This window comes from Colobus angolensis, unplaced genomic scaffold, assembly GCF_000951035.1.
Source record: "Colobus angolensis palliatus isolate OR3802 unplaced genomic scaffold, Cang.pa_1.0 Scaffold81, whole genome shotgun sequence".
NCBI lineage: Eukaryota > Metazoa > Chordata > Mammalia > Primates > Cercopithecidae > Colobus > Colobus angolensis.
In genome coordinates, this window is record NW_012121932.1 from 1,800,432 (window position 1) to 1,825,927 (window position 25,496).

The 25,496-nt window shown below is 38.5% G+C and overlaps 1 protein-coding gene and 1 pseudogene across 2 annotated transcripts in view; one reads left to right on the plus strand and one right to left on the minus strand.

The window, feature by feature from the left end:
* The first annotated feature begins 2,064 nt into the window (after positions 1-2,064).
* The window catches only part of CENPF (centromere protein F, 350/400kDa), a 58,770-nt gene continuing 35,338 nt past the window's right edge, over positions 2,065-25,496 (plus strand). Inside the window, exons 1-8 of one of the 2 annotated variants that reach the window (XM_011929414.1) lie at positions 2,065-2,207; positions 8,822-9,024; positions 9,939-10,135; positions 13,607-13,728; positions 14,157-14,248; positions 15,674-15,965; positions 17,076-17,278; positions 25,096-25,221. In XM_011929414.1, the coding sequence (XP_011784804.1) occupies positions 8,863-9,024; positions 9,939-10,135; positions 13,607-13,728; positions 14,157-14,248; positions 15,674-15,965; positions 17,076-17,278; positions 25,096-25,221 (1,194 nt within the window). In that variant the 5' untranslated portion in view covers positions 2,065-2,207; positions 8,822-8,862. Of the gene's footprint in view, positions 2,208-2,363; positions 2,528-8,821; positions 9,025-9,938; positions 10,136-13,606; positions 13,729-14,156; positions 14,249-15,673; positions 15,966-17,075; positions 17,279-25,095; positions 25,222-25,496 lie in introns of those variants that run through there. The other variant, XM_011929415.1, reaches the window with a different exon arrangement.
* Positions 8,066-8,505, minus strand: LOC105502775 (annotated as a pseudogene).

Sequence of the window (25,496 nt, forward strand, 5' to 3'; positions counted from 1 at the left end):
AAAAAAAGAAAAATCCTGGAACTGGCAGAAAGGGCTGTGGAGAAGCATTGAGGCCCAGTTAGACGTCCTACATTTAAAGTATTTGCACAGCGCTGGGATTTTTTTCCACCCCATTCTGCAGCAATAGTGTGCCATGGGATGATATGGACATTTGCACACACACAAGTTTGGGAGATAGAAAGAACAAGAGGCAAGGGAGTTGAGGACACTGGCAAAAGAGTGATTTCAGTGATGGATCCTGTAGTCTAATCTGTAGAAAAGATGGGAAGACTCAAAGACACTGATCCACAGTCAGAAGATTGAGGTAGTGGATGAACAGTCCAGAGAGAGTAGACTGGCTCACTGAGGGAAGGGACTTAAAAAGAGAAGAGCAGAGAGCCAAAAATGGACTCTTAGAGGACAACTGTGTTTGGTTGGATGGGATTCTCCCCCCACAAAACGAACAAGCAAACTGGGGGAAAAATAAAGGGAGGGAAAGGAAGCATAAAATTAAAGTCAGAGAAATATCATAGGAGTTACTAGAATGGTATCCATCCTGTATTTCCCTTGTTCAAGAAGTGAATGTATTTCTTTATTGTTCATTGTAGAAAAATGAAGCACAAGGCTTGACTATACAGTGGCCACTCAATAGATTATCTGCTGAAGAATGAATGAATGAATAGTAAATGCAAATTTCTTATTCAAACCGTAAAAAAATCCTCTATTATCTTTCTAGCTCTTTATGTTTCCTTAAGCAGCCTATACGCAATTTAATAGTTACTCTGGGAAGCAATGGAGTTGTAATTTGTGTTGGAGCCAGACAGAATTTGGTTCAAATTCTAAAACTACCACATACTAGACTGATCATGGCAATGTCTGACAAAAGTTTTCCTCCCCTACCTGCTCTCTCCCCTCCCTTTGGGGATTCGAAGGTAGAAGGTAGTAAGAACAAGGCCTTTCCTCAAATAGCAGTTTTATCTCCCAAGAGGATCTGGATTTTAAATTACTATGTGCAAAGTTACTAGGGATGCAAAAATGAATTAAAACAGATTTTACTATAAAGGAATGTTTGAGTCTGATGGGGGAGTCAGACGTAGACATAAATACAAGACAAAACATGGTGAAAATCCTAAACATGAAGTTTGCAAGTTCTAGGAAAGGTCTAGGAAATAATTATCTCTAAGGAGTGGGTGGGATTAGGGAGGTTTTATAAAAAAAAAGTGACACTTGAATTGGGTACTGCAGGAACAGTCTAATGAAAGGTAAAGATAGGGTGCTGGAAAGTTTGGTACCTATTGAGGAAGACAACAGCACTAGAGATCTATTACTTTAACAATCAATTGTTTTGCTTCTGCCTTTAGAAGCTTATTTATAGTTTAATAGGGAAATAAAACGAGTATATAAAATACATAGAAAACTAGTGGGCTTCACGAAAAGCATTACACCCTGTTTTGAAGATCCTTCTGAATTTTAAATTCTGATGCAGTGTCCTCCCCCCACATCTCAATCCTGGAAAATAGGTGTTCAGAATCACCCCTTAGAAATATGATCCATAAACTACAGCATTTAAGAGCGACATCCTGCATTGCCTAGATGCAATTTCAAATTACTGTACTTAGCTTCTATGAGCCTGTTAACTTTTTAATAAAATGAGGATAATACTTTCCTCAAAGAATTGCTAAGAACGACACCGGATAAAGAATGCATGACAAACACAGCACCTAGTATCTATGTCCTAAATTTACATTTAATAAATAAGTAGATTGGTACGTGCAGTTTAAAAGAGGTTTCACCAAGCAGCACAGTTCCCCTGGCTGTAGGCGATAGACCACGCCTTCCTAATCAGCTGGCGCATTCCCTGACTTTTGCGGAAATAGCGGTCCAAAACCGCGTCTAGCATCAGCAAAAGCACGTGGTCTCTCTCTCCCCGCAACAACAAAAGAGAACAGTAACTCCGGCGCAGGCACTTCCAGCAGAGGTCTTGATTTTAAACGCCATTCGAAAGGGCCAATCAGAGGCGGTAGTCTGAGTGCGCAGGCGCCGATTGGTTCACAGCTACTTAGAGTGACCAATAGGCTTGGAGGTAAGTTTGGTTGAGACCAGAAGCGGGCGAATCGGGAACCGGTGGCGGCTGCGGGCAGTTTGAATTAGGCTCTGGGCTCCAGCCTGCGGAAGCCGCACCAGGACTGGACTCTCCGAGAGGCTGTTTTCCCTTCCCGGATAGCAAGGTGAGCGTCCTGACTGGGTCCGGATCCTGGTCCTGGCAGCGGGCGGCGGGCGGCGTGGGGGTGCCCGTGGCTTTTTGCTGGCGGATACTGGGCGGGGAGGCCTCTGGGATCACTTTCCCGGCCCTGTAGGTGCCGGGGACTGCCCCCTCCCACCCAACGGAACTGGAGAATCCGCCCCGGGATGTGGTTCGTAGGGGTGTCGGCGCCCCTCTGCTTGGGTTCAAGCTGGTCTTGGATTAGTGTCCCAGACCCTACTTGGTCACGAACTCGCACTTTAGGGGATCATTTTCTTTCTCCTTAAAAAAATTGGAGATGACTAGGTATTTCCAAGCTGCCTTCCCAGTCCCGTAACCAACCTTATTGAAATTCGGGCCCCGGTCCTTTGGTTTATTGAGTAGATGATGTAAGCTTGGGTTTTGATCTGGGCGGCGACGTGGGGTGCCTATGGTTAGTTACGCTAGCATTTCTCTTTCCCCTCTCTTCTTTTTCCCGTCCACATTTTTTTTTTTTTTTTTTTAAATAGAGGTAGGTCTCCCTGTGTTGCCTAGGCTGGTTTGGAATCTCTGGGCTCAAGGGATCCTCCTGCCTCGGCCTCTCTGAGTGCCAGGATTACAAGCTTGTTATAACGCCACTACGCCCGGCCTTCCCGTTCACATTTATTTGGACGCGCCTGTGTGCCCGGCTCTGCTGTGTAATGAGGACCCAGAAATAGAAGGCATGGGTCGTGTCCTTGAGGAGCCTGTTCTAGAGGAGAAGGCAGGGTTATCATTCTCGGACCCAGTCTTGGTACACTGCACGCGGGCTCTGGCTTTTTGGAGGAGGTGGGCATTCTGACGACGGGAAAGCTGTGGTGGAGGTGGGGCAGGAAGAGGTCACACAAGAGCTTCCTTGAGGACTTTAAGGGACTGTGTAGTTCGGGCATGAAGAGTGGCCTCCACGTATTTAATGTACAAAGATACAGCATTTTCTGGAAAGGACAATAGTCCTGCATCCATGCAGGAACCTTCAACTAGGGCTTTTCTTTCACTTCCCACCTCGATTCCCTGTTCCTCAAAAGTAAACTTGTGAGATTTATTTTTTTGTTGTTCTTTTGCCCCAGTGGCCCAATACAGGTGGCTGATAGCTGATGCTTTAATGGGCCCAAATCTGCTCTAATCATAATTAGCTTGGTCTACATCTATATTGCTCTATATCTTAGACTTTGGAATGGAAAAGCATTCAGCTTGCCAATCTTCTTTATGTTTATTCCCCTCACTTTCTAATCATCTTTCTAAATTCCTCCTTTTTATATTCTGTCAGCTATAGAATCTTGATGTAATGACTTCAGTGGCTGGCTGAATTGTTTAGGGCAATTACAGTTGTGTGTCTCTGGGGTATAGTTCTCTGACTCCTGACAAATTAGATTGGAATGGAGGACGTTGAGACAGAGTCAGTTGTCCTTTGTTGGTTGAGAGGCATGTGACTCCTTTCAGTAGTTTTGGGATAAATGGGAGTGGAGTATAAGATGCTATGTTCCAAGAACTGAGAACTAGAAAAAAAAAAAAAATTAAACTGGTAGCAAAACACAGCTTTCCAAGGCTTTGATATCCAACTTCGATGTTGTCCAAGACCTTTGCTTCTCCTTCTTAATTTTTTTTGATTTTTCTTAGTACTTTCATGAACTGCTTATTGTTTTGATTAAAAGTTTCATTGATAAAATTGATTGAAAAAAACCATGAAAATGGCCGTTAACTTTATTTAGTAAAAAAACAAATTCTCAAACTCTTGCCTAAGTAACTGGAAAATGAATGATTTTTCTTTTATTTATGTTCTGAAGGCTAAAATAAAGGACAGTTGCCATACTTTTCTTCCAGCTGATTTCTATTTCCTAAGATGTGGCTGAGAAGGAGGTAGGCCACTTCACCCTTTGTACCATAGGCTGAAATATACAAGTGAAAAAGTGTTTTAAAAGTATGTAATAGCTAACATATATGGAAAGCTTACCAGGTGATACTGTTTCTAAGGCCTTAGGAAGTCACCATCATTATTATCCTCGTTTTACAAACAAGGGAAACAAGACATAGAGCAACTAAATAACTTGCCCAAGGTCATACATCTTGTAAGTGGCTGAGCTAGAATTGAATCCGCTTTGAATCGCTAACTTTGTATTGTATATGTCTTTCCTCGTCAGTGTCTGTCTGGAACATGACTTTACCACCTTTTGGAATGATTCTAGTACTAATATGGCATTTGCTCTTCATTCATGCATGCATTCATTATTAAAAAATGATAACTGCTTGGAAGGAGATGGGCTACCTGTGCTGTGAGTAACTGTGATGGGAAACTATGGCTGGGTCAAGGATCTCAGGAAAGTTTCCCAGAGGAAGAGGGACAAAGTGTGAGTGGTAATTAACAATGTGAAGAGGGAAAGAGGAGCATTTGCAGAGTACCTTGTCATGCATTTTCTTTGTTTATAGGACCTATTTCACCTGAAAACCTTATGGCAAAATATTATTTTTTTCTTAGCTTCTATTTTTGGTTCGGGGGTACACATGCAGGTTTGTTATATAGGTAGACTCATGTCATGGGGGATTGTTGTACAGATTATTTTGTTGCCCAGGTACTAAGCCTAATACTCAATAGATATTTTTTCTGCTGTTCTTCCTCCTCCAACTCTCCACCCTCAAGGAGGCCTCAGTGTCTGTTGTTCCCTTCTTTGTATTCATTTGGTTTTCTGTTCTTGCATTAGTTTGCTAAGGATAATGGCCTCTAATTCCATCCATGTTCCTGCAAAAAACATGATCTCATTCTTTTTTATGGCTGCATAGTATTCCATGGTATATAGGTACCACATTTTGTTTATCCAATCTGTCATTGATGGGCATTTAGGTTGATTCCATGTCTTTGCTATTGTGAACAGTGCTGCAATGAACATTTTGTGTGCATGTGCCTTTTTTTTTTTTTAAGTAGATATGGGATTTCGCCATGTTGCCCAGGCTGTTCTTGAACTCCAGAGCTCAAGTTATCCGCCTGCCTTGGCCTGCCAAACTGTTGGGATTACAAGCATGAGACACTGTGTGTCTTTACGGATGAATGATTTACATTCCTCTGAGTATATACCCAGGAATGAGATTGCTGGGTTGAATGGTAGTTGTTTTTAGCTCTTTGAGGAATTGCCATACTGCTTTCCACAATGGTTGAACTAATTTACACTCCCACCAACAGTGTATAAGTGTTCCCTTCGCAACTTGGCCAGCATCTGTTATTTTTTAACTTTTTAATCATAGCCATTCTGACTGGTGTGAGATAGTATTTCATTGTGGTTTTGATTTGCATTTCTCTAATGATCAGTGATATTGAACTTTTTTTCATATGCTTGTTAGTCACATGTATTTTCTTTTTTAGAAAAGTATCTGTTCATGTCCTTTGCCCACTTTTTAATGGGGTTGTTGTTTTTATCTTGTAAATTTGTTTAAGTTCCTTGTAGATGCTGGATATTAGACCTTTACCAGATGCATAGTTTGTAAATATTTTCTCCCATTCTGTAGGTTTTCTGTTCACTCTGTTGAGTTTCTTTTGCTGTGCAGAAGCTCTTCAGTTTAATTAGATCCCATTTGTCAGTTTTTGTTTTTGTTGTGATTGCTCTTGGTGTCTTTGTCTTGAAATCTTTGCCCATTCCTGTGTCCAGGATGGTATTGCCTAGGTTGTCTCCTGTGGTTTTTATAGTTTGGAGTATTACATTTAAGTCTTTAATCCGTCTTGATTTAATTTTTGTATATGGTGTAAGGAAGGGGTCCAGTTTCATTCTTCTGCATATGGCTAGCCAGCTATCCCATTTATTGAATAGGGAGTCCTTTCCCCATTGTTTGTTTTTGTCAGCTTTGTCAAAGATCAGATGGTTGTAGGTGTGCGGCTTATTTCTGGGCTCTTTATTGTGTTCCATTGTTCTATGTGTCTGTTTTTGTACCAGTACAATGCTGTTTTGGTTACCGTAGCCCTGTAGTATAGTTTGAAGTAGAGTAACATGAAGCTCTCAACTTTGTTCTTTTTGCCTAGACTTGCCTTGGCTATTTGGGCTTGTGTTTGGTTCCATATCAGTTTTAAAATAGTTTTTTCTAGTTCTGTGAACAATGTCTTTGGTAGTTTGATATGAATAGCACTGAATCTGTAAATTGCTTTGGGCAGTATGGCCATTTCAATGATATTGATTCTTCATATTCATGAGCATGGGATGTTTTTCCATTTGTGTCATCTCTGATTTCTTCGAGCAGTGTTTTCTAATTCTTTTCTTTTTGAGATGGAGTTTTGCTCTTTGTTGCCCAGGCTGGAGTGCAGTGCTGCGATCTCAGCTTACTACAACCTCTGCCTCCCAAGTTCAAGTGATTCTCCTGTCTCAGCCTCCCAAGTAGCTGGGTTTACAGGCACCTGCCACCACACCCGGCTAATTTTCCTATTTTTAGTAGAGATAGAGTTTCACCATGTTGGCCAGGCTGGTCTCTAACTCCTGACCTCAGGTGATCTGCCCACCTTGGCCTCCCAAAGTGCTGGGAGTACAGGCGTGAGCCACCGTGTCTAGTCTTTTAATTCTTCTTTTACAGATCTTTCATCTCCCTGGTTAGCTGTATTACTAGGTGATTTATTCATATTGTGGCAGTTGTGAATGAGATTGCATTTTTGATTTGGATCTTGGCTTGGCTGTTGTTGGTGTATAGGAATGCTCGTGGTTTTTGTATATTGATTTTCATATCCTGAGAGTTGGCTGAAGTTGTTTATCAGCTGAAGGAGCTTTTGGGCCAAGGCTATGGGGTTTTCTAGATGTAGGATCACGTTGTCTGCAAACAGGGGTAGTTTGACTTCCTCTCTTCCTATTTGGATGCCTTTTATTTCTTCCTCTTGCCTGGTTGCTCTGGCCAGGACTTCCAATACTATATTGAATAGGAGTAGTGGAAGAGGGCATTCTTGCCTTGTGTGCCAGTTTTCAAGGGGAATGCTTTCAGCTTTTGCCCATTCAGTATGATGTTGGCTGTGGGTTTGTCATAGATGGCTTATTATTTTGAGGTATGTTCCTTCAATACCTAATTTATTGAGAGTTTTTAACATGAAGGGGTGTTGAATTTTTAATGAAAGCTTTTCTGCATGAGGTAATCATGTCATTTTTGTCTTTAGCTATGCTTATGTGATGAATCATATTTGTTGATTTGCGTATGTTCAACCGACTGTGAATCCTGGCGATGAAGCCTGCTTGATCATGGTGGATTAACTTTTTGATGTGTTGCTGGACTCGGTTTGCAAGTATATTGTTGAGGAATTTTGCATCGTTGTTGATCAAGGGTATTGGCTTGAAGTTTTCTTTTTTTGTTGTGTCTCTGCCAGGTTTTGGTATCAGGATGATGCTGGCCTCATAGAATGAGTTGGAGAGGAGTCTCTTCTCCTCAATTTTTTGGAAACCAGGGGTGCAGACAAAGTACCCCGTATACCCAGCAGTAATCCCACAGGAGAAGGCAGAGGCCCCAGGCCGCCATTTAATCAGCAGCAAGGTGATTATGTGATACGTCTTTTCACAGTTGAGTTACATGGACTCCACCAGTTATGATGGGAATCAATTTAAATATACTTTCTTGATCCTAGAAATTCAAATATGTGGACAGGATGTTACACATGGCAGGATGATTTGTTATAGCACAACTAACATTTCAAATGGACAGAAAATTAGTGTAATTTACAGTATTTTAAGATAAATTTCCTTTGAATGGGAGCTTCCTTTCCAGTTCTTTGGGGTCTACAAGACGTATCTAGAAAATTTACTACTGTGGAATATGAAGACTGTTTAAATTGAATGAGGGATGGGAAGGGAAAGGGCCTATGGTTTTTCTTTTCGATTAACTGCTGTAACCCTGTCCTTCAGGCAGCTGAAGAAGTTTCATATTTTCTTTAGACATCATTAGGCACCAAAGCTCTTGTAGGACAACTTCGATGCTACATGAATTCTGCCATTTTGCTAGCACTGATATAGCTCTTTGGTCCACCACTCCATTAGAACTATTAACCTCATTTATATTAATTTTTGTTACAAATCTTCCAAAGGCAGGGTGCTTCTGGGCATTTAGGCTACATTCTATTTTAAGGCTGTATACCTGATTTTCCTAAATCATTCTTGGAGGCCCAGTTATCATCCTTGTCCATCTTGTGCTAGATCTTCGTCATCTTTTAAACCCCAGCTAACTATGCCATCTCCTACTCCTTTCTGGCCTTCTTTGAGTTCTTCTAAAAGTTGGAAACTTTGAGAGACTTTTACTCCTGATACTGTGGTGACTGCCATCTTGCATTGCTGTTGCCCCATGTTTTGTATAATGAAAAAACTGAGCAATAGGAAGCAGGTAGTGATATAAGAAGTCAACACCGAGAAATAAGAAAATCAGAAAGCAAAAGGAAAACAAGCAGGATACTATGTACTTAAGAATCAGTTATTGGTTGCCACCTTTCAGAGGATGGAGAAGATAGATTTTATACTTTGTTATCTTTTGAAATGTGGTCTTGAAACTTGATTTTTAGGGGTGGTTAGATAGATTAATTAATTTCTGAGAGTTTGTTTCCTTTTACTGTGATTAGACCAACAGTCTGGTTTTTCTTTTCAGTTTATTTACAAATGTTGGAATAATAAAGAAGGGAGAACAAAATGAGCTGGGCTTTGGAAGAATGGAAAGAAGGCCTGCCTACAAGAGCTCTTCAGAAAATTCAAGAGCTTGAAGGACAGCTTGACAAACTGAAGAAGGAAAAGCAGCAAAGGCAGTTTCAGCTTGACAGTCTCGAGGCTGCGCTGCAGAAGCAAAAACAGAAGGTACCCCTGAAGCTCTGGTATTTGTAGCTGTTCACTCATTATTATCACAGAAGTGCTGGTATTTAAAACTGTTCACTCATTTTTAGATTAATTATTTCATCTTCTTTACATTTAGAGAAAAATGATTTTGCTATCTTCAGGTGGTAATTTCACCCCTGCCCTCCTGACGCTGGCCCCAATCCCCTTCTATTTTTTTGAGTGATTTTAATTTTAATTGTTTTTAATTTTCTCTAATTCTGCCCTCATTTCTGCTTACCTGCTAATATTTAGCGCTACTGAATTCCATTTCACCTTCCGTGTGGGACCATGAATTGGGGATTGCTTTTGCACCGTATAGCAACAAGGCAAAAGGTCTCCGCTCCTAATCTGGAGACAGTGTTAGAGCATTTTGCAGTTAAATGGATGTGGCTTTCTTAGACTGGGCTTTTTACCTTGGTGTTCCTCAACCTTTTCAGGTCTAGTAAATGAAAACTAAACAGTACTTTTAAAAAATTACCTCTGTATTAGCCAACTAAATAGTGATACAGTCATTGCTTCTAAAAGGTTTTTGCTTGTGGGAGAATTTTCTGGTTTCTAACAATAACTAGTTTTAGCAGCCCAACTTGAAAATGAATTGTTAAGGGAGATTTATAGGATTTATTTCCTATTTTTTAATTTTTGAAAGGATAGTAAAGCCTCCCTTTCTAGGATGGGTGTGTCTGGCCAAAGATGATTTAATACATGACTTCACATGTATTAAGTTGTTGCCTATCTATTGGCTTTAAAGTGTGATCATCTAAAATTTCTGTGTTCATATGGCTTATTGGAGCTGTATCTCAGGATTTTAGTAGTCAATGTTAGACTCAGGTCTACCAATAATACTTGGTAAATTCACGAAATAGGGTAGTTATTGTCTTCTGAACAATTTTTATTAGGTTGAAAATGAAAAAACTGAGGGTACAAACCTGAAAAGGGAGAATCAAAGATTGATGGAAATATGTGAAAGTCTGGAGAAAACTAAGCAGAAGATTTCTCATGAACTTCAAGTCAAGGAGTCACAAGTGAATTTCCAGGAAGGACAACTGAATTCAGGCAAAAAACAAATAGAAAAACTGGAACAGGAACTTAAAAGGTAGTATTTTGGGATGGTATTTATAGGGATGATGTTTGTATATATTAATCAGATGCATTTGTCTTTTCCTTTAACAATATAATTATTATACATTGCAACTTTTTTTCCCGGTGGAAGAAGTAATGATTCGGTCCGTGCTGTAACTTGAATGAGTGGAAGATTAAAAACAAACGAATGGTGATTTTGTTTTATCATTGCATAGCTCAGTACGATATAAATTTATCAAATGGTTGCTCCATTACTCATGTATTCATTCAGTATATGTTTATTGAGCTGTACCAAGATTCAGACACTGTTGGTCACTGGGTAATACAATAATAAATAGTACTATCATATTATCATTATTTGATGGTATGATAATACCAGTTACATAGCATTATTTAATAGTATGATAGTACTTGTTAAAATAAAACTATTGATAGTTGTTACTGAAAAGATGGAAATTAGTTGAAGCTTACTGATGGCTTGTGTTTTCTCTGGGTGGAAAAGCTGTTGGAGAGAATGAGAGGGAGAACTAAGGAATTATAAAATAATGGAATAGCATGGAGGGCCCAGTTGAGATTGGAGACAGAATATAAGCAGGCCCAATCTGCAGGGCTGTGTGATAATTTAAAAAATATTGCCTTTTGGCTGGGCGAGGTGACTCATGCCTGTAATCCCAGCACTTTAGGAGGCCAAGGCAAGTGGATTACCTGAGGCAGGGAGTTTGAGACCAGCCTGGCCAACATGGTGAAACCCCCTCTCTACTAAAAATACAAAAATTAGCCAAATAGCCAGGTGTAGTGGCGGGCGCCTCTAATCTCAGCTACTCAGGAGGCTGAGGCAGGAGAATCACTTGAACCTGGGAGGCAGAAGTTGCAGTGAGCCGAGTTCGTGCCATATCCTCATAGCACATTTGGTTTTAAAATATTCTTATTATCTATAGCCTACAAACACTCCTGAATATGGTTTTAAAATTTTCACTGCTAACCTTCAAATGCATTGCAGAAACTTATTTTTTCCATCAGTTGCCACTGATTAGGTTTCTGGAAGGTCTCCAACAGGTGAGGTTGAACCATTTGGAATGTTTGTTAAAACTGTGGTTATTGGCAGTCTCATATAGTTCAACCTAGTAGAAAATGCTTTTAGCTTTGTGCTTTTTTGGTGGTGGTGTTTGTGTTTGTCTTCTTAGGGGAAAGGAGAAAAAAATGGTTTATGAAAATAATGGCAGGTTATACTTTGTTTAATTAATAAATAACTTTGTTTAAAATGAAAGGGAAAAGAGAATCAGATACGAATTTAAAGTGGAAAAGAAGCACTGGTTTTGCAAGGTTCCTCAGAAGTCATCTCGAATCAGCAAATTTGTGACACCTTTGCTAATCTGTAGACCTGCAGTGTCCAATATGGTAACCACTCGCTACATGTGGCAATTATGATGTACTTGAAATGTGGCTGGTGCAAATTAAGATGAGCTGTTAAGTATACAATGAATGCCAATTCTGAAAATTTAGTATGAAAAAATGTAAAATATTTTATTAGTAACTTTCCTATTAATTACAAGTTGAAATGATAGTATCTTGAAAATAGCAAGTTAAATAAAATATTAATTTTACTTATTTCTTGTTGCTTTTTAAATACTAATGGAACATATCCATTGGGCCTTGCTGTTTCCTACTGTAAGCTCAGTTGTGGTGGTTTGGTTTGCTGAGAAGTCATTTTTAGCTCATACATTGCCTCTTCTCAGATTGAATTTGGAGCTAAATGGAGCTAAGGGCACTCCCTTTCCTTTTTCTTTTCTTTTCTTTTTTTCCTTTCTTTTCTTTTCTTTCTTTCTTTTCTTTTCTTTTCTTTTCTTTCTCTCTGTTTCTTTCTTTCTTTCTTGCCTGCCTCCCTCCCTCCCTCTCTCCCTCCCTCCCTCCCTCCTTCCTTCCTTCCTTCCTTCCTTCCTTCCTTCCTTCCTTCCTTCCTTCCGTCCTTTTCTTTCTTTTCTTTCTTTTTGACAAAGTCTTGCTCTGTTGCTGGAGTGCAGTGCAGTGGCACAATTTCAGCTCACTGCAACCTTTGCCTCCTGGGTTCAAGCGATTCTCCTGCCTCAGCCTCCCAAGTAGCTGGGACTACAAGTGCATGCCACCATGCCTGGCTAATTTTTTTTAATTTTTAGTAGAGAGGGGTTTTCGCTGTGTTGGCCAGGTTGGTCTGAAACTCCCGACCTCAGGTTATTTGCCCGCCTTGGTTTCCCAAAGTGCTGGGATTACAGGCTTGAGCCACTGGGCCCGGCATTACTTTCTTTACTTCCTGTTTTAAGTAATATGCCATGGCAAAGAGACTGCTGCACACCATTAGCCATTCTAAAAGAGTGTTCATTTTATTTTTTATGTTAAACTAAAGTCAGAGACATTAGGGAGTTGGAAGAATTGAGCCCTATTTTAATGTGGGTTTTTGGTTTTGAAAGGTGTTCAGAGCTTACTTGCATGATAGTTCTGAATACCTTTTTACAGGGTGTACATATATACAATATGTAACTTACGTTTCCCATTTCTTGTAACTATTTCCAGCTGTATCTTTTCTAGATGCATTGTATTGATTTAATTTTTATATCCGTGTTTTAAAAATGTCATATAATACATGATCTGTATATCAAGTCTATGTTTTTGAAATGACTGAATATCCTAAGTAATGTCATCTGTTCTCATGATTTGAGCCCATGCTCCAATGACATCACTTTCTTCCCGTGTTTCTGAAGTTCTAGGTTCTTTTATGTCCCTGTCTTTGGCTTAGTGTATGAAATTTGCTTGGAATGTATTCCAGTCCTTCAACTGTTCTTTGCTGTCTGTATTAGTGTCTTCTCACACTGCTATAAAGAACTGCCTGAGACTGGGTAAATTGTAAAGGAAAGAGGTTTAATTGACTCACAGTTCCACAGGGCTTTTCTTTTCCGTTGGGAAACTTACAATCATAGCGGAAGGGGAAACAAACACACCCTTCTTCACATGGTGGCAGGAAGGAGAAAAATGAGAACCAAGCATAGGAGGAAGCCCCTTATAAAACCATCAGATCTTGTGAGAACTCACTATTACGAGAATAGCATGGGAAAACTGCCCCCATGATTCAATCACCTCTCACCGGGTCCCCCCCACCACACATAGGGATTATGAGAACTACAATTCAAGATGTGATTTGGGTGGGAACACAGCCAAACTATATCACTGTGATAGTGGTTGTTATAGATCTTCCTTATAGCCTTTATAACGTTGTACTTATTGGTTTATATTTCTGTTTCTTTTACTAGACTGAGTTCCTTTGAAGACACAGGACTGTGTTTATGTCTGGCACATAAGTTAGACCTTATTAAATGCCTGAAATGAAATGGTTAAGAATTCTTAGTGGATGGGTTTCTTTGTAAGTTTATTACTCTCTGGGAATGTAAGGCATTGGTATTCTGTAGCCTTTGCTCTAACAGATTTGTCTGCCTCTTGGGTCCTTTTCTAACAGGTGTAAATCTGAGCTTGAAAGAAGCCAACAAGCTGCACAGTCTGCAGATGTCTCTCTGAATCCATGCAATACACCACAAAAAATTTTTACAACTCCACTGACACCAAGTCAATATTATAGTGGTAATGCATTTTTTTCTTTGGTATAGACAGCTTTTGGTTTAGCTTGAGATTTTAATTCTGCAAAATAAATGAATTAATTCAACTTTGAATTAAACTTTTAATTTATATGTTTAAAAACTGCAGCCATTTGTTACTTACTCATTTGCATATCTGTTGAATTATGTTGGGCTACTGGATTGAGATTTTAAGCTTTTTACTTTATCCTTCTGTGGTATATTTCGATTTCAGAATATTTAATACACTTATGTTTTTACGTATTTTGATATTTGGTAATTTGATCAATAGTTTGATCTATTTCCCTAACTAAAATGTTTCTCCTTGGTATACTAAGATTTTGATCTCTAGACTATCAAAATCATTGTTGATCTGTGAATTCCTTCATGGAATCAATAACTGAAAGAAAATTGTATTTGATTGTCTGGTTTTAGGTTCCAAGTATGAAGATCTAAAAGAAAAATATAATAAAGAGGTTGAAGAACGAAAAAGATTAGAGGCAGAGGTTAAAGCCTTGCAGGCTAAAGTAAGTTAACTACGGGCCCTATAGTAGAGTATGCAGTTATAGAATACTTTGATATAGAATAGAACAGAGTTAGAGAAAAATCTGTTTTACATAGAGCTGGTGTTTTTTTGTACTGAGAAAAGGTTTTGGGCTTAGTGGAGGTGATTATTTTTTAGTTTTAAAAATAGGGTGGAGTGAGTAAAATAGAGTGGGGAGGTTAAGTTATCCCTAAATATTAAATGTTCATGTAATATCCACTAAATTATTTCCCTATTAAGACCTAGTGATCAGGGCTATTCTTGGAGACAGTGGGGCCAGAGAATTAGTCATGATGCTCCCTGCCTGGCTTTGTCACCTGGAGGCAATTGCTTCCTATACAGTCCTTTTGATCTATTGAATTTTACCTCTACCATTTTTGTTCACATGTTATTTGCTGAAAAAAATTCCCACTTTGGCACTTACGGATGGCTTTCCACTAAACATAAGGAGTTGATGAGCTGGCACAATTCAGCAAGCCGTTTAAGGCTGACTTTATAAGTAGGTACCTTAAATACTGAGAATGCAGAAGTACCTCCGGCTTAGAGCTTTAACGATTTTTATTCTTTTCATGACTTTAACCCTCATTTTGATGTCATTAGGATTCTGATATGTAGCAAAGGCATTGCTTATCAGATGAATGAAAATTAAGTACTCACTTTCTAGTTTGTCCTAGAAATATCATGTGCTTTGTCATCCAGTTCAGTCATTCGTAGCAATTCTTCCCTTGACATTGATTCCTAGAGATATTTTACGGAAAATCTCAGTATCTAGTAAACATTAACCCTCTTCCTATGGCAAAAAAAGTGCTTGCTACAAAAATCTAATGCTGCATTTACCTCCATGTCTTGATATTTGTCAGAATGGAGGCAGAGAGAAGCATAGAAAGAACAATGCAAAGCAGTAGATCATCCACAAATGTATATTACATAATATTAAACACTCGATGTGATTTTTTTGGGATAGTGATATGGTGGAATGTGAGAATTTTGAAAGAGTTCTTTAGTCTGATGTTTAACTTTGATTCTTTTGGGCAAAGCTATAAGGGGAGGTAACCAAGGACAGGTAGAGAAAAGCCAGTTTTGGAATTCAGAATGAAAGTGAATACTCTCACATATGTTTAATGGATTCTAAGAAGGATGCAGAATAAATACCAAGACTTAGCCTGTTTTAAATAGGTTGGGCATGAGATGGTAGTAGCTTATTCCTTCAATGCTAAGAAGTCGAGCATTAGAACATTCCATCACTGAGTATTAGACTTATGGTTTACTTGACTTGATGAATGTTCTTTCTTTGTGTGCAGTGCAACTGTTAACTTCTTGGGATTATGGCTTTATATCCTATCTGAAAATAAATAGCCTTGAGTATATAAGATCTTTAAAGGGCTCTAAAGAGATTCTATTTCTATAGAAAGCAAGCCAGACTCTTCCACAAACCACCATGAATCACCGTGACATTGCCCGGCATCAAGCTTCATCATCTGTGTTCTCATGGCAGCAAGAGAAGACCCCAAGTCATCTTTCATCTAATTCTCAAAAAACTCCAATTAGGAGAGATTTCTCTGCATCTTACTTTTCTGGGGAACAAGGGGTGACTCCAAGTCGATCAACTTTGCAAATAGGGAAAAGAGATGCTAATAGCAGTTTCTTTGACAATTCTAGCAGTCCTCATCTTTTGGAGCAATTAAAAGTACAGAATCAAGGTAACATTGAGCTAAGTTAAGTTTAAATTAACTTTGCTTGAGGCTATTTCACAGATGATTCCAGATATTTTTAATCCTGTAAAGTGCATAGGTGTTTTGTTAGGCACGTCGATGTTCAACATACTGTCTTTTCAATAATGATAAAAGGCATCATAGTGTTGGAATGTACTTTTATTTGTATTGAAAAGCTGGTGCCTGGAAGCCTCTAAAGTAGGTTGAGAGGCTTTGGCTTCTTGGCTTCTTTCCAGAAGCAGGGCCAGTGGGTTGGTTACAGTTTACACTCCCCATGCTTCTCATCTGGCTCCTTTTGTGACCCACAGAACCAGCCTGTGGTCTGACCAGCTTTGGCCAGAGGTTGTGTGTGTGTCTGCAGAACAGCTTTGCTGTGCTCTGCCAGGTTGTCCATATGGGAGCAAACCTGTAACCTTGGCTGCTGTGCCACGCTGCAGCTGACAGCCAAGGGTACCAGGTGGTGTTTTGGAATCTACTCTGTAGAAGATGATAATTTCCAGTGCTGTGATATATTGAAAATCACTGTCAGTGTTCACTGGTGAGAGCTGTCACATAGCCAATGCCTTTGGAACCAATGTTGTGCATATGTGGGAAAAAAGTGGAAAAAAAATCATTGTTAATTTTGGCAGTATGGGAGGTTCACACTCTTGATGTTTAGTGGAGGTAAAACTACCAGAGAATATAGGAGGGTGAACTTTTCACTGCCTAGCACTGATTTGCCTTAATATGGGCACCAAACAAATATAGTTTACTGTTGTGTGGTAAAACCAAATGGTAATTTTAACAAAGGGTGTCATGTGTGATGTGCTTTTCACAGTCTCAATAAGGAGATAGCATTCATGATTTTAGAAAAACATTTCCCCCACCAAGTTTCTTTGTTAAAATGTAAGAAAATCTGCTTCTCCTGCTTTCTATACAGTATTTGAATGCAAATGACAATAGAAACTATTGAAATTAAATCCAATTACAGTAGCTTCTATGTTTAGTGTAAATATTTGTTTCATCAAAGATTTCAGAGACGAATAAAACAAATGATAAATTATGAACATTTTGGGCAAGATATATATAAATCAGTGTGATTTTTGTTTGTGGTTTAAGAGCTAAGAAGCAAGATTAATGAGTTGGAACTACATCTGCAAGGACAAGAAAAAGAAATGAAAGGCCAAGTGAATAAGTTTCAAGAACTCCAACTACAACTGGAGAAAGCAAAAGTAGAATTAATTGAAAAAGAGAAAGTTTTGAACAAATGTAGGGATGAACTAGTGAGAGCAACAGCACAATACGACCAGGCGTCAACCAAGGTACTTGACTTTTCATGAATTACTGGAGAAATCTACATCTTTTCATACAATTATTTGGAAAGAGTATTTTATACATAAGTTTGTGAAATAAATGTCAGTAGTGTTCTTTGTTAATATGTACTAGGCACTCTTGATGCAGTTGAACTAGAAAGCTGTTTTAGCGTTGGGTGGATCTGGGACCAAGCCTGGTGCTGCACTTTCCCGGCTGAGTGATGTTGGGCAAGTCACTGATCTCTTTTTATGTTGCAGGGAGTAATAGAGAATAAAGAAAATGTATATACAGCATCTTGTATGATGCGTGCCACATAGAACAGGCACTTAAATTAATGGCACTTTAAAGGAGTTTTAGGACATTTGATAGGATTTAATCTGCTCTTGGGCTCTTACATGTATATATAGTTGGTCTATTGTATCCATGAGTTATACATTCATGGATTCAACCAGCTATGGATCGTAAGTCTTTAGGAAAAAAAAAAAGGCCATGCACCGTGGTTCACACCTGAATCCCCGCACTTTGGGAGGTTGAGGCACGCAGATCACTTGAGGCTAGGAATTCAAGACCAGCCTAGCACACATGACAAAACCTTGTCTTTACTACAAATACAAACGTTAGCCAGATGTGGTGGTGCACACCTGTAATCCCAGCTACTCGGGAGGCTTAGGCATAAGAATCGTGTTAATCTGGGAGGCAAAGGTTGCAGTTAGCAGAGATTGTGCCACTGCACTCCAGCCTGGGAGACGGGGTGAGATTCTTTCTCAAAGAATGGCTTTGTCCATACTGATCATGTACAGACTTTTTTTCTTGTCATTATTTCCTAAGCAAATACATTATCACAAATATTTACATAGCATTTACATAGTATTAGGTATTTTAAGTAATTTAGAGATGATTTAAAGTACATGGGAATATGTGCATAGGTTATATGCAAACACTATACCATTTTATATCAGGGACTTGAGCATCCTCAGATTTTGGTATCTGCAGGGAGTCCTGGAACCAGTCCTTCATGGATACTGAGGGATGACTACACCCACCATTGAATCTTCTCAAGACTCCAGTGGAGGCCAAGCTTCTTAGCCCGTTATTTTGCCCGTTATTTTGTTGTTGTTCTTGTTGTTGCTTTGGTCCCAGCCTACCTCTTTAGCCAGTCTTTTCTTCTCTTTTTTTCTATTACTCATTCATTTCCTGACTCATTCCACAAACATGTATTAATATTTATGCCTGCTATATGTTAGGCACTGTTCCAGACCTGGGGCTGGAACAGTGATAAATAGACAGAAATCATTGCCTTGTGAAGCTTCGTCTTCATAGAGGGAGGCAGAAAATAACAAAAATAAAGTAACATAGAGAGTATGGTATGTGGTATTATAAGTATTGTAGAGAAAAATGAATTGTCTTCTAAGACCAACCATGAGGATCTGGTGTTTGCTGAACCTACCCTTTCTCTGGGCCCAATGTTTTCCTTTTGTTTGCCTTTCTGCTTGAAATGTCCTTCTTTCCAGGTCTGGCTCTTTATAGCTTTCTCACTCTTGTGAGCTCCTTCCCTTGTCTCTTAATGCAGTAAGATATTTTCTCCTGGCATCCCTCTTATGACTCTTTTATTACTATTATCTGTGTTCTAGCCCTGTGGTTCCCACACTTGGCTAATTGCCAGAATCACAGAGAACCTTGAAAATTTAATTCTGTTAGATTAGATCTGTTTGAGTGGGGCCAAGAAATTGACTTTTAATAAACTTTAGATATTTCTGAGGCTTTAGGTGAAAAACCATTGTAGTAGACATATTTCTATTATTTGCTTTCTTGGGGCAGGTTCTTTCATTTGTTTACTTAAAATTTTTATTTTAAGATAATTGTAGATTCATATGCAGTTATACAAAATAATAGCTTGTTAATGTGGTGGGTTACACTGATTGATTTTCACACATTTGAATGAGCCTTGCATCTTTGGAATAAACCCTAATTTGTTATGGTATATAATTTTAAAAATATATTTCTGAATTTTTTTGCTAATAACTTATTAAGGATTTTTTGTGTCTATATTCATAAAAAAATATTGGTTGGCTTTCTTTTTTTCCCCCTGCCATCTTTGTTTGATATTTGTATCAGGGTATCCTAGTTTCACAAATTAGAAAGTGTTCCTTCCTGTTCAGTTGTCTGAAAGAGATTGTATAGAATGTTTTTTTCTTTCTTTCTTTATATATTCAGTAGAATTCTCTAATGAAATTATTTGAATTTGGAGATTTCTTCTTTGGGAGTTTTAAAATTACAAATTCAATTTTTAAAATAGTTATAGAACTATTAAAATTATTCATTTCATATTGGGGGAATTGGAATAGTTTGTATTTTCATCTAAGTTGTCAACTTTATGTATATAGAGTTGTTTGCTGTATTCTCTTATTCTTTTGATATTTGTAGTGATATTCCTTGTTCATTTCTGATGTTGGTAATTTGTGTCTTCTCTCCATCTCTTTGTCAGTCTTGCTAGAGATTTGTCAGTTTTGTTGATCTTTATTGATCTTCCAAAAAATCAGCCCATTGGTTCATTGATTTTTTTTTTCTCTTTTTTCAATTTCATTGATTACTGCTTGCTCTATGTTTATATTGCTCAGAAAAAATGTCATTAGAACTTGTTGGTTGATGATGTTGTTGAGTTTGTTAATATACTTGCTGATTTTCTGTTTAGTTGTTCAGTTCATTGTTGAGAGAGGGATGTTCAAGTCTCCACCTATTACTGTGATTTGTCTATTTTTCCTTTGATTTCTTTCAGTTTTTGCTTCACATATTTTGCAGCTCTGTCGGTTAATGCATATACATTTGGGATTGCTATGTCTTGGTGGATTGACCCTTTTATCACTATTTAGTGTTCATGGTAATTTTCTTCATTCTGAAGTCTACTTTGTCTGTTATTAATATAGCCACTCCAGCTTTCCTTTGATTGTTAGTATGATATATTTCTTCCTCTTTACTTTCAACCTATTTTGTTATATTGAGGTGACTTTCATGTAGACAACATATAATTGGGCCATGTTTTTAAATATACTCTTTCACTATCTGTCTTTTTTTTTGAGATGGAGTCTGGCTCTGTCACCTAGGCTAGAGTGCAGTGGTGTGATCTCAGCTCACTGCAATCTCTGCCTCCTGGGTTCAAGTTATTCTCCTGCCTCAGCCTCCTGAGTAGGAGTAGCTGGGACTACAGGCATCTGCCACCATGCCTGGCTAATTTTTGTATTTTTAGTAGAGACAGGGTTTCACCATGTTGGCCAGGCTGGTTTTGAACTCCTGACCTCAGGTGATCCACCTGCCTCAGCTTCTCAAAGTGCTGGGATTACAGGTTGAGCCACCACGTCCGTCCTCCACTGTCTGTCTTTAATGGGTATATTTAGACCAGTTACACTTAATGTAATTATTGATATATTATGACCTAAGTCTGCCATTTTATTTTTTGTTTTCCACTTCTTTCTGCTTTTTCATTTGTTTTCTTTTTTTTCCTGCTTTTGTGGGTTGCTTGAACATTTTTTAAAAATCCATTTTGATTTATTTATATTATCTTTTTAGAGCTTGCTTCTATAGTGATCGTTCCAGATACTACATTATTTATACACATTTTATCACAGTGTATTGGTGACTTCATTTCACTAGTTCTAGTGAATTTTACATACTGTTTTCCCCCTTTTCGTCCTTTTACCCTCCCTCATTTATAGTATAATTGTTTTAAATGTTTTCTGTACATACATTTAGAACTACATTTTGCTTCAACTCTTAAATATATTTTAAAAAGCTGAGGAAGAGAAGGAAAGCCTATTATATTTGTGTGTGTATGTATATATATGTGTGTGTGTATATATATGTGTGTGTGTGTATATATATATATATATAAAATCCTTGCTCACCTTGTTCTTCCTTCCCTCCTAGATTTTCTTCCAGTTTCCTTTATTTCCTTTCTGTTTAGAGAACTTCCTTTAGCCATGCTTTTAGGGTAGGTCTGTTGGCCACAAATCCTTAGTTTTCCTTTTTTTTGAGAATGTCTTGATTTTCTTTTCATTCCTGAAGGATATTCTGTTGAGTATAGGATTCTGTGTTGACAGTCCTTTTTTCCCAGTGCCGTAGTGTTTTTCTTCAGGTCCTGAGCTCCTTAGTCAGTCTCCTTCTTCTGTCCACCTTTCAAACTTTTGTTTGTTTTTCTGTAATGCCCAGGGTTTTTATTTGTTCTAGTTAGGAGGAATAGGGAAAAGTGTGATTATTCCATTTGTAAAAGTCAGGTTCATTTTTTATATTCTCCTAGTGCAGTGCCTGGTACAGAGAAATTCTGGAAAAATATTGATTAGATGTATAAAGGAACAATGGCGCTTCAGTTGAACTGTGACCTCCTTTGATCCGTACATTTAATATCTTCATGCAGTCTCAAGTATGTAATAGTAATTTGGTCTTTCAAGTTAGAAGGGCTTGGATTTGAACCTGGCTGTGCCACATCTCAGTTTTATTGCTTTTAAAGTTATTTAATGAACTTCTGAGCCTCAGTTGTCTAATCAATAAAATTGTGTTAATAATGCCTGTGTCATAGGGTTGTTGTAAAGATTGAGATAATTTTTGTAAAGGCTTTAGCATAGTACCTGGCACATGGTGAACTTATAATAATATTAGCTGTTATTATCATGGCTTATTTTCAAGTTCCTAGTTAATTAAGCTAATTTTCAGTTGCATTTCAGCCAAGCTAGGCCTTCCTGTGTGTAAGAATTACATTTCTCCTTTTAAATTTTACTTTGGTTTTGGAGTGACAAGTTCACCAAATCCTTGTTCTGTCTGACGCATATAATGAAGTTTCTTCTCATCAAATCATGAATTAATATTTTTGACTAGGATAGTGCTGAGAGTACAGCTCCGGCTTTCTATTAGAGTCTTCCCTCCAGGTTCTTGTTTTTTTTTTGAGACAGAGTCTCACTCTGTCATCCAGGCTGGAGTCCAGTGGTGCGATCTTGGCTTACTGCAACCTCCGCTTCCTGGGCTCCTTCCACCTCAGCCTCCCTAGTAGCTGGGGCTATAGGTGCCTGCCACCACACCTGGCTAATTTTTGTATTTTTAGTAGAGACAGGCTTCACCATGTGGCCCAAGTTGGTATTGAATTCCTGGGCTGGAGCAATTTGCCTACCTCTGCCTCCCAAAGTACTGGGATTACAGGTGTGAGCCATCGCACCCAACCCCTCCACCTCCAAATTCTTTGTTTTTTTTTTTTTTTTTTTTTTGAGATGGAATTTTGCTCTTGTTGCCTGGGTTGGAGTGCAATGGCATGATCTCGGCTCACTGCAACCTCGGCCTCCTGGGTTCAAGCGATTCTCCTGTCTCAGCCTCATGGGTAGCTGGGATTACAGGCGCATACCACCACGCCTGGCTAATTTTTTTGTATTTTTAGTGGAGATGGGGTTTCACTATGTTGACCAGGCTGGTCTCGAACTCCTGACCTCCAGTGATCCGCCCGACTTGGCCTCCCAAAGTGCTGGGGTAACAGGTGTGAGCCACTGCGCCCAGCCCCTCCAGGTTCTTAATACTTGTTTGTTCTGTGCTTTTTGGGTCCCTTTTTTCCATTGAGCTAGAAATCCACTTAACTGAAAATGCAGTTTGCTCTTTTCTGTCTTGTCCCTGAGGATAATATGACCTTGTCATATGTGTAACTGAAATAAAATAAAATTATGCTATGTTTATGCTGTTTCCAGATCTAACATTAGACTTAACTATTAAATAAAATGGAATGGAATTGCTGTAACAAAAGTCAATACCGTGTTCTTAAGTGAACATATGCTGTTTGTAGTGTGCCTTTTCCAAGTATTTACAAATTGTGAGATACAAGGCTTGAATGCATGGAGAAACAGAGTGTTGAGCTGGCAGCAGACCTGGAGTTCAGCACCCACAGTTTACAGATAAAAAGGTCCGGAGTAAGTGCCCAGGGTCATGTGCTACATATTTTCAAGGACTTGAGCTCTGGACACTATTTTAGAGTATTATGGAGCATTCATGACACCTAGTGGTCAGATACTCTTATATGAATTAGGTATCATTGATAATAGAATGTTGTTTAAAAAATTTTAAATAAAATACAAGTACCTTCTAAAGACTCTTTTAACCTGCTATGTTTAGTAGAAAAGGATTCTTGATTCCAGGACCCTTTAGTGGAATGTATTGCAGTTTGAAGGAGTGCCAGTAGAGGGCGCCACGGGTTCATTCATTTTCTCTGTGGTGCAAGGGTGTTTTTCTTTTTTTTCCCGCTGAGATTTGTCAGCCATCAAAATTTTGAACCATCATTTGAGCAGTGACTTTTTTGTTTGTTTTTTTTGAGACCGAATCTCACTCTAATTGCCCAGGCTGGAGTGCAGTGGCACAACCTTGGTTCACCACAACCGCCGCCTCCTGGGTTCAAGCAATTCTCCTGCCTCAGCCTCCCAAGTAACTGGGATTACAGGCAGGCACCACCATGCCCAGCTAATTTTTGTAATTTTAGTAGAGACGGGGTTTCACCATGTTGCCTAGGCTTGTCTCGAACTCCTGACCTCAAGTGATCTGTCCGCGTCGGCCTCGCACAGTGCTGGGATTACAAGGGTGAGCTACCATGCCCGGCCTGAGCAGTGACTTTTGTCTGAGTTGTTTGCTCTTGTATCCCCAATGCCCAGAACAGTACGTGACATGTATAGTGGGCTCTCAATATTTGTAAATTCATATTTATTTTTGTTATAAATAATCTCCATAATGCTTTTCTTTGTGCCTGTGAAAATTTAAGGGCGATAAGGATAATGACAAGAGTGTCATTGAACATCTGGCTCAAAATTTTAACCTTTTGAGTTTCTTATTTTTAAAGTTCTGATATTTGCAAAGTCATTTAGTCAGGAATGACCAGCTTGGCCCCTTTCTTCTTTGGTTAGTTAATAGTTGGTGATTGACTGGTCACCAGGATTTTAGAGTGAATTCTTTGTAGCGATTGAGTATTACAGTGTTTTCTTTTCCTCTGAATTCTTAGTTACATTTCTAATATTTCTCATAATTTTAAATCAGACTTTGGAGAATCTACATTACTAGAGAGATCTGCCAACTTGGAGCACATTTCTTTTGTGGTGGAGAATTCTACCCCACTAAGATGAAGTTGTCTTTTTATTCCCTGGTCTTTATAGAGTGGTTTTGTAGGGCAGTTTAAGGATTCGAGCCCATGGGGAATGTAGAGAAGAATGACTTTCAACACTTGAAGAGTTAAAACCATTTTGTTTCAATCTAATTTTAGAAGAGCATCCTGAATTTTCATGTAATTCATGTCTTAAAAATTATTTTAGGGATGTCTGGCTTTGTGAAAAGGCAATGGAATGTTCTTCGTGTTGCTTATGGCAGCATGATTAAAAACCAGTTGTGATACTCTCTGGAGTCCTGTGAACCTCCTGAAATTTAAAGTGGCATAGTGGGAACATTGTGGAAAGAAACGTTTTAATATTTAAAATTTACCACAAAATCCATTATGCTTGAAAGAGACTGTCATATGAGGGTAATGGGCACCCTCTGATGATTTTACAGCTTTTAAATTACATAGGCTAACACCATTGCATTTTAACCTCTCATTTCCCTGCAACAAAATGTTAGATGAATCGTTAAACATACTGATCTTTTTTTTCATGGCACAAATTAGGAAGTATTTAAGTGGGATAATGCTTTACATCCTTGCTAATAGTTCCTAAACATAAATTGTTTGCTAAAATAATTATAGCAGTTTTTCTAAAACACAACATATTTGTTTGTTTACCTGAGTAATATTTATTTTGTCTTGAACATTTTTATTCGTTATTAGTGTACTGCATTGGAACAAAAACTGAAAAAATTGACGGAAGATTTGAGTTGTCAGCGACAAAATGCAGAAAGTGCCAGATGTTCTCTGGAACAGAAAATTAAGGAAAAAGAAAAGGAGTTTCAAGAGGTAAGGTCAATGGATTCATGAGGTGTTTGTCTGAAAGGCTTTTTATGGACTTTTCATAGTTTGATCACTTGGAAAGGGGAGTTGTTATAACGATTTGGGAAATTCTGTTAGAGGGGAAATGCTTTGTGAGCTAAAGGTCACCTTATTTTCCTTCACATCTTCATTTTTGTGCTTTTTTTTTAATCTTTCAGTTTTTGATTAGAGAAGGGAATTAGTATTCAGAATTCATCCTGTTTTCTGATTTGTTTGAGATTTGATATTCAGTAGGAAAGGAT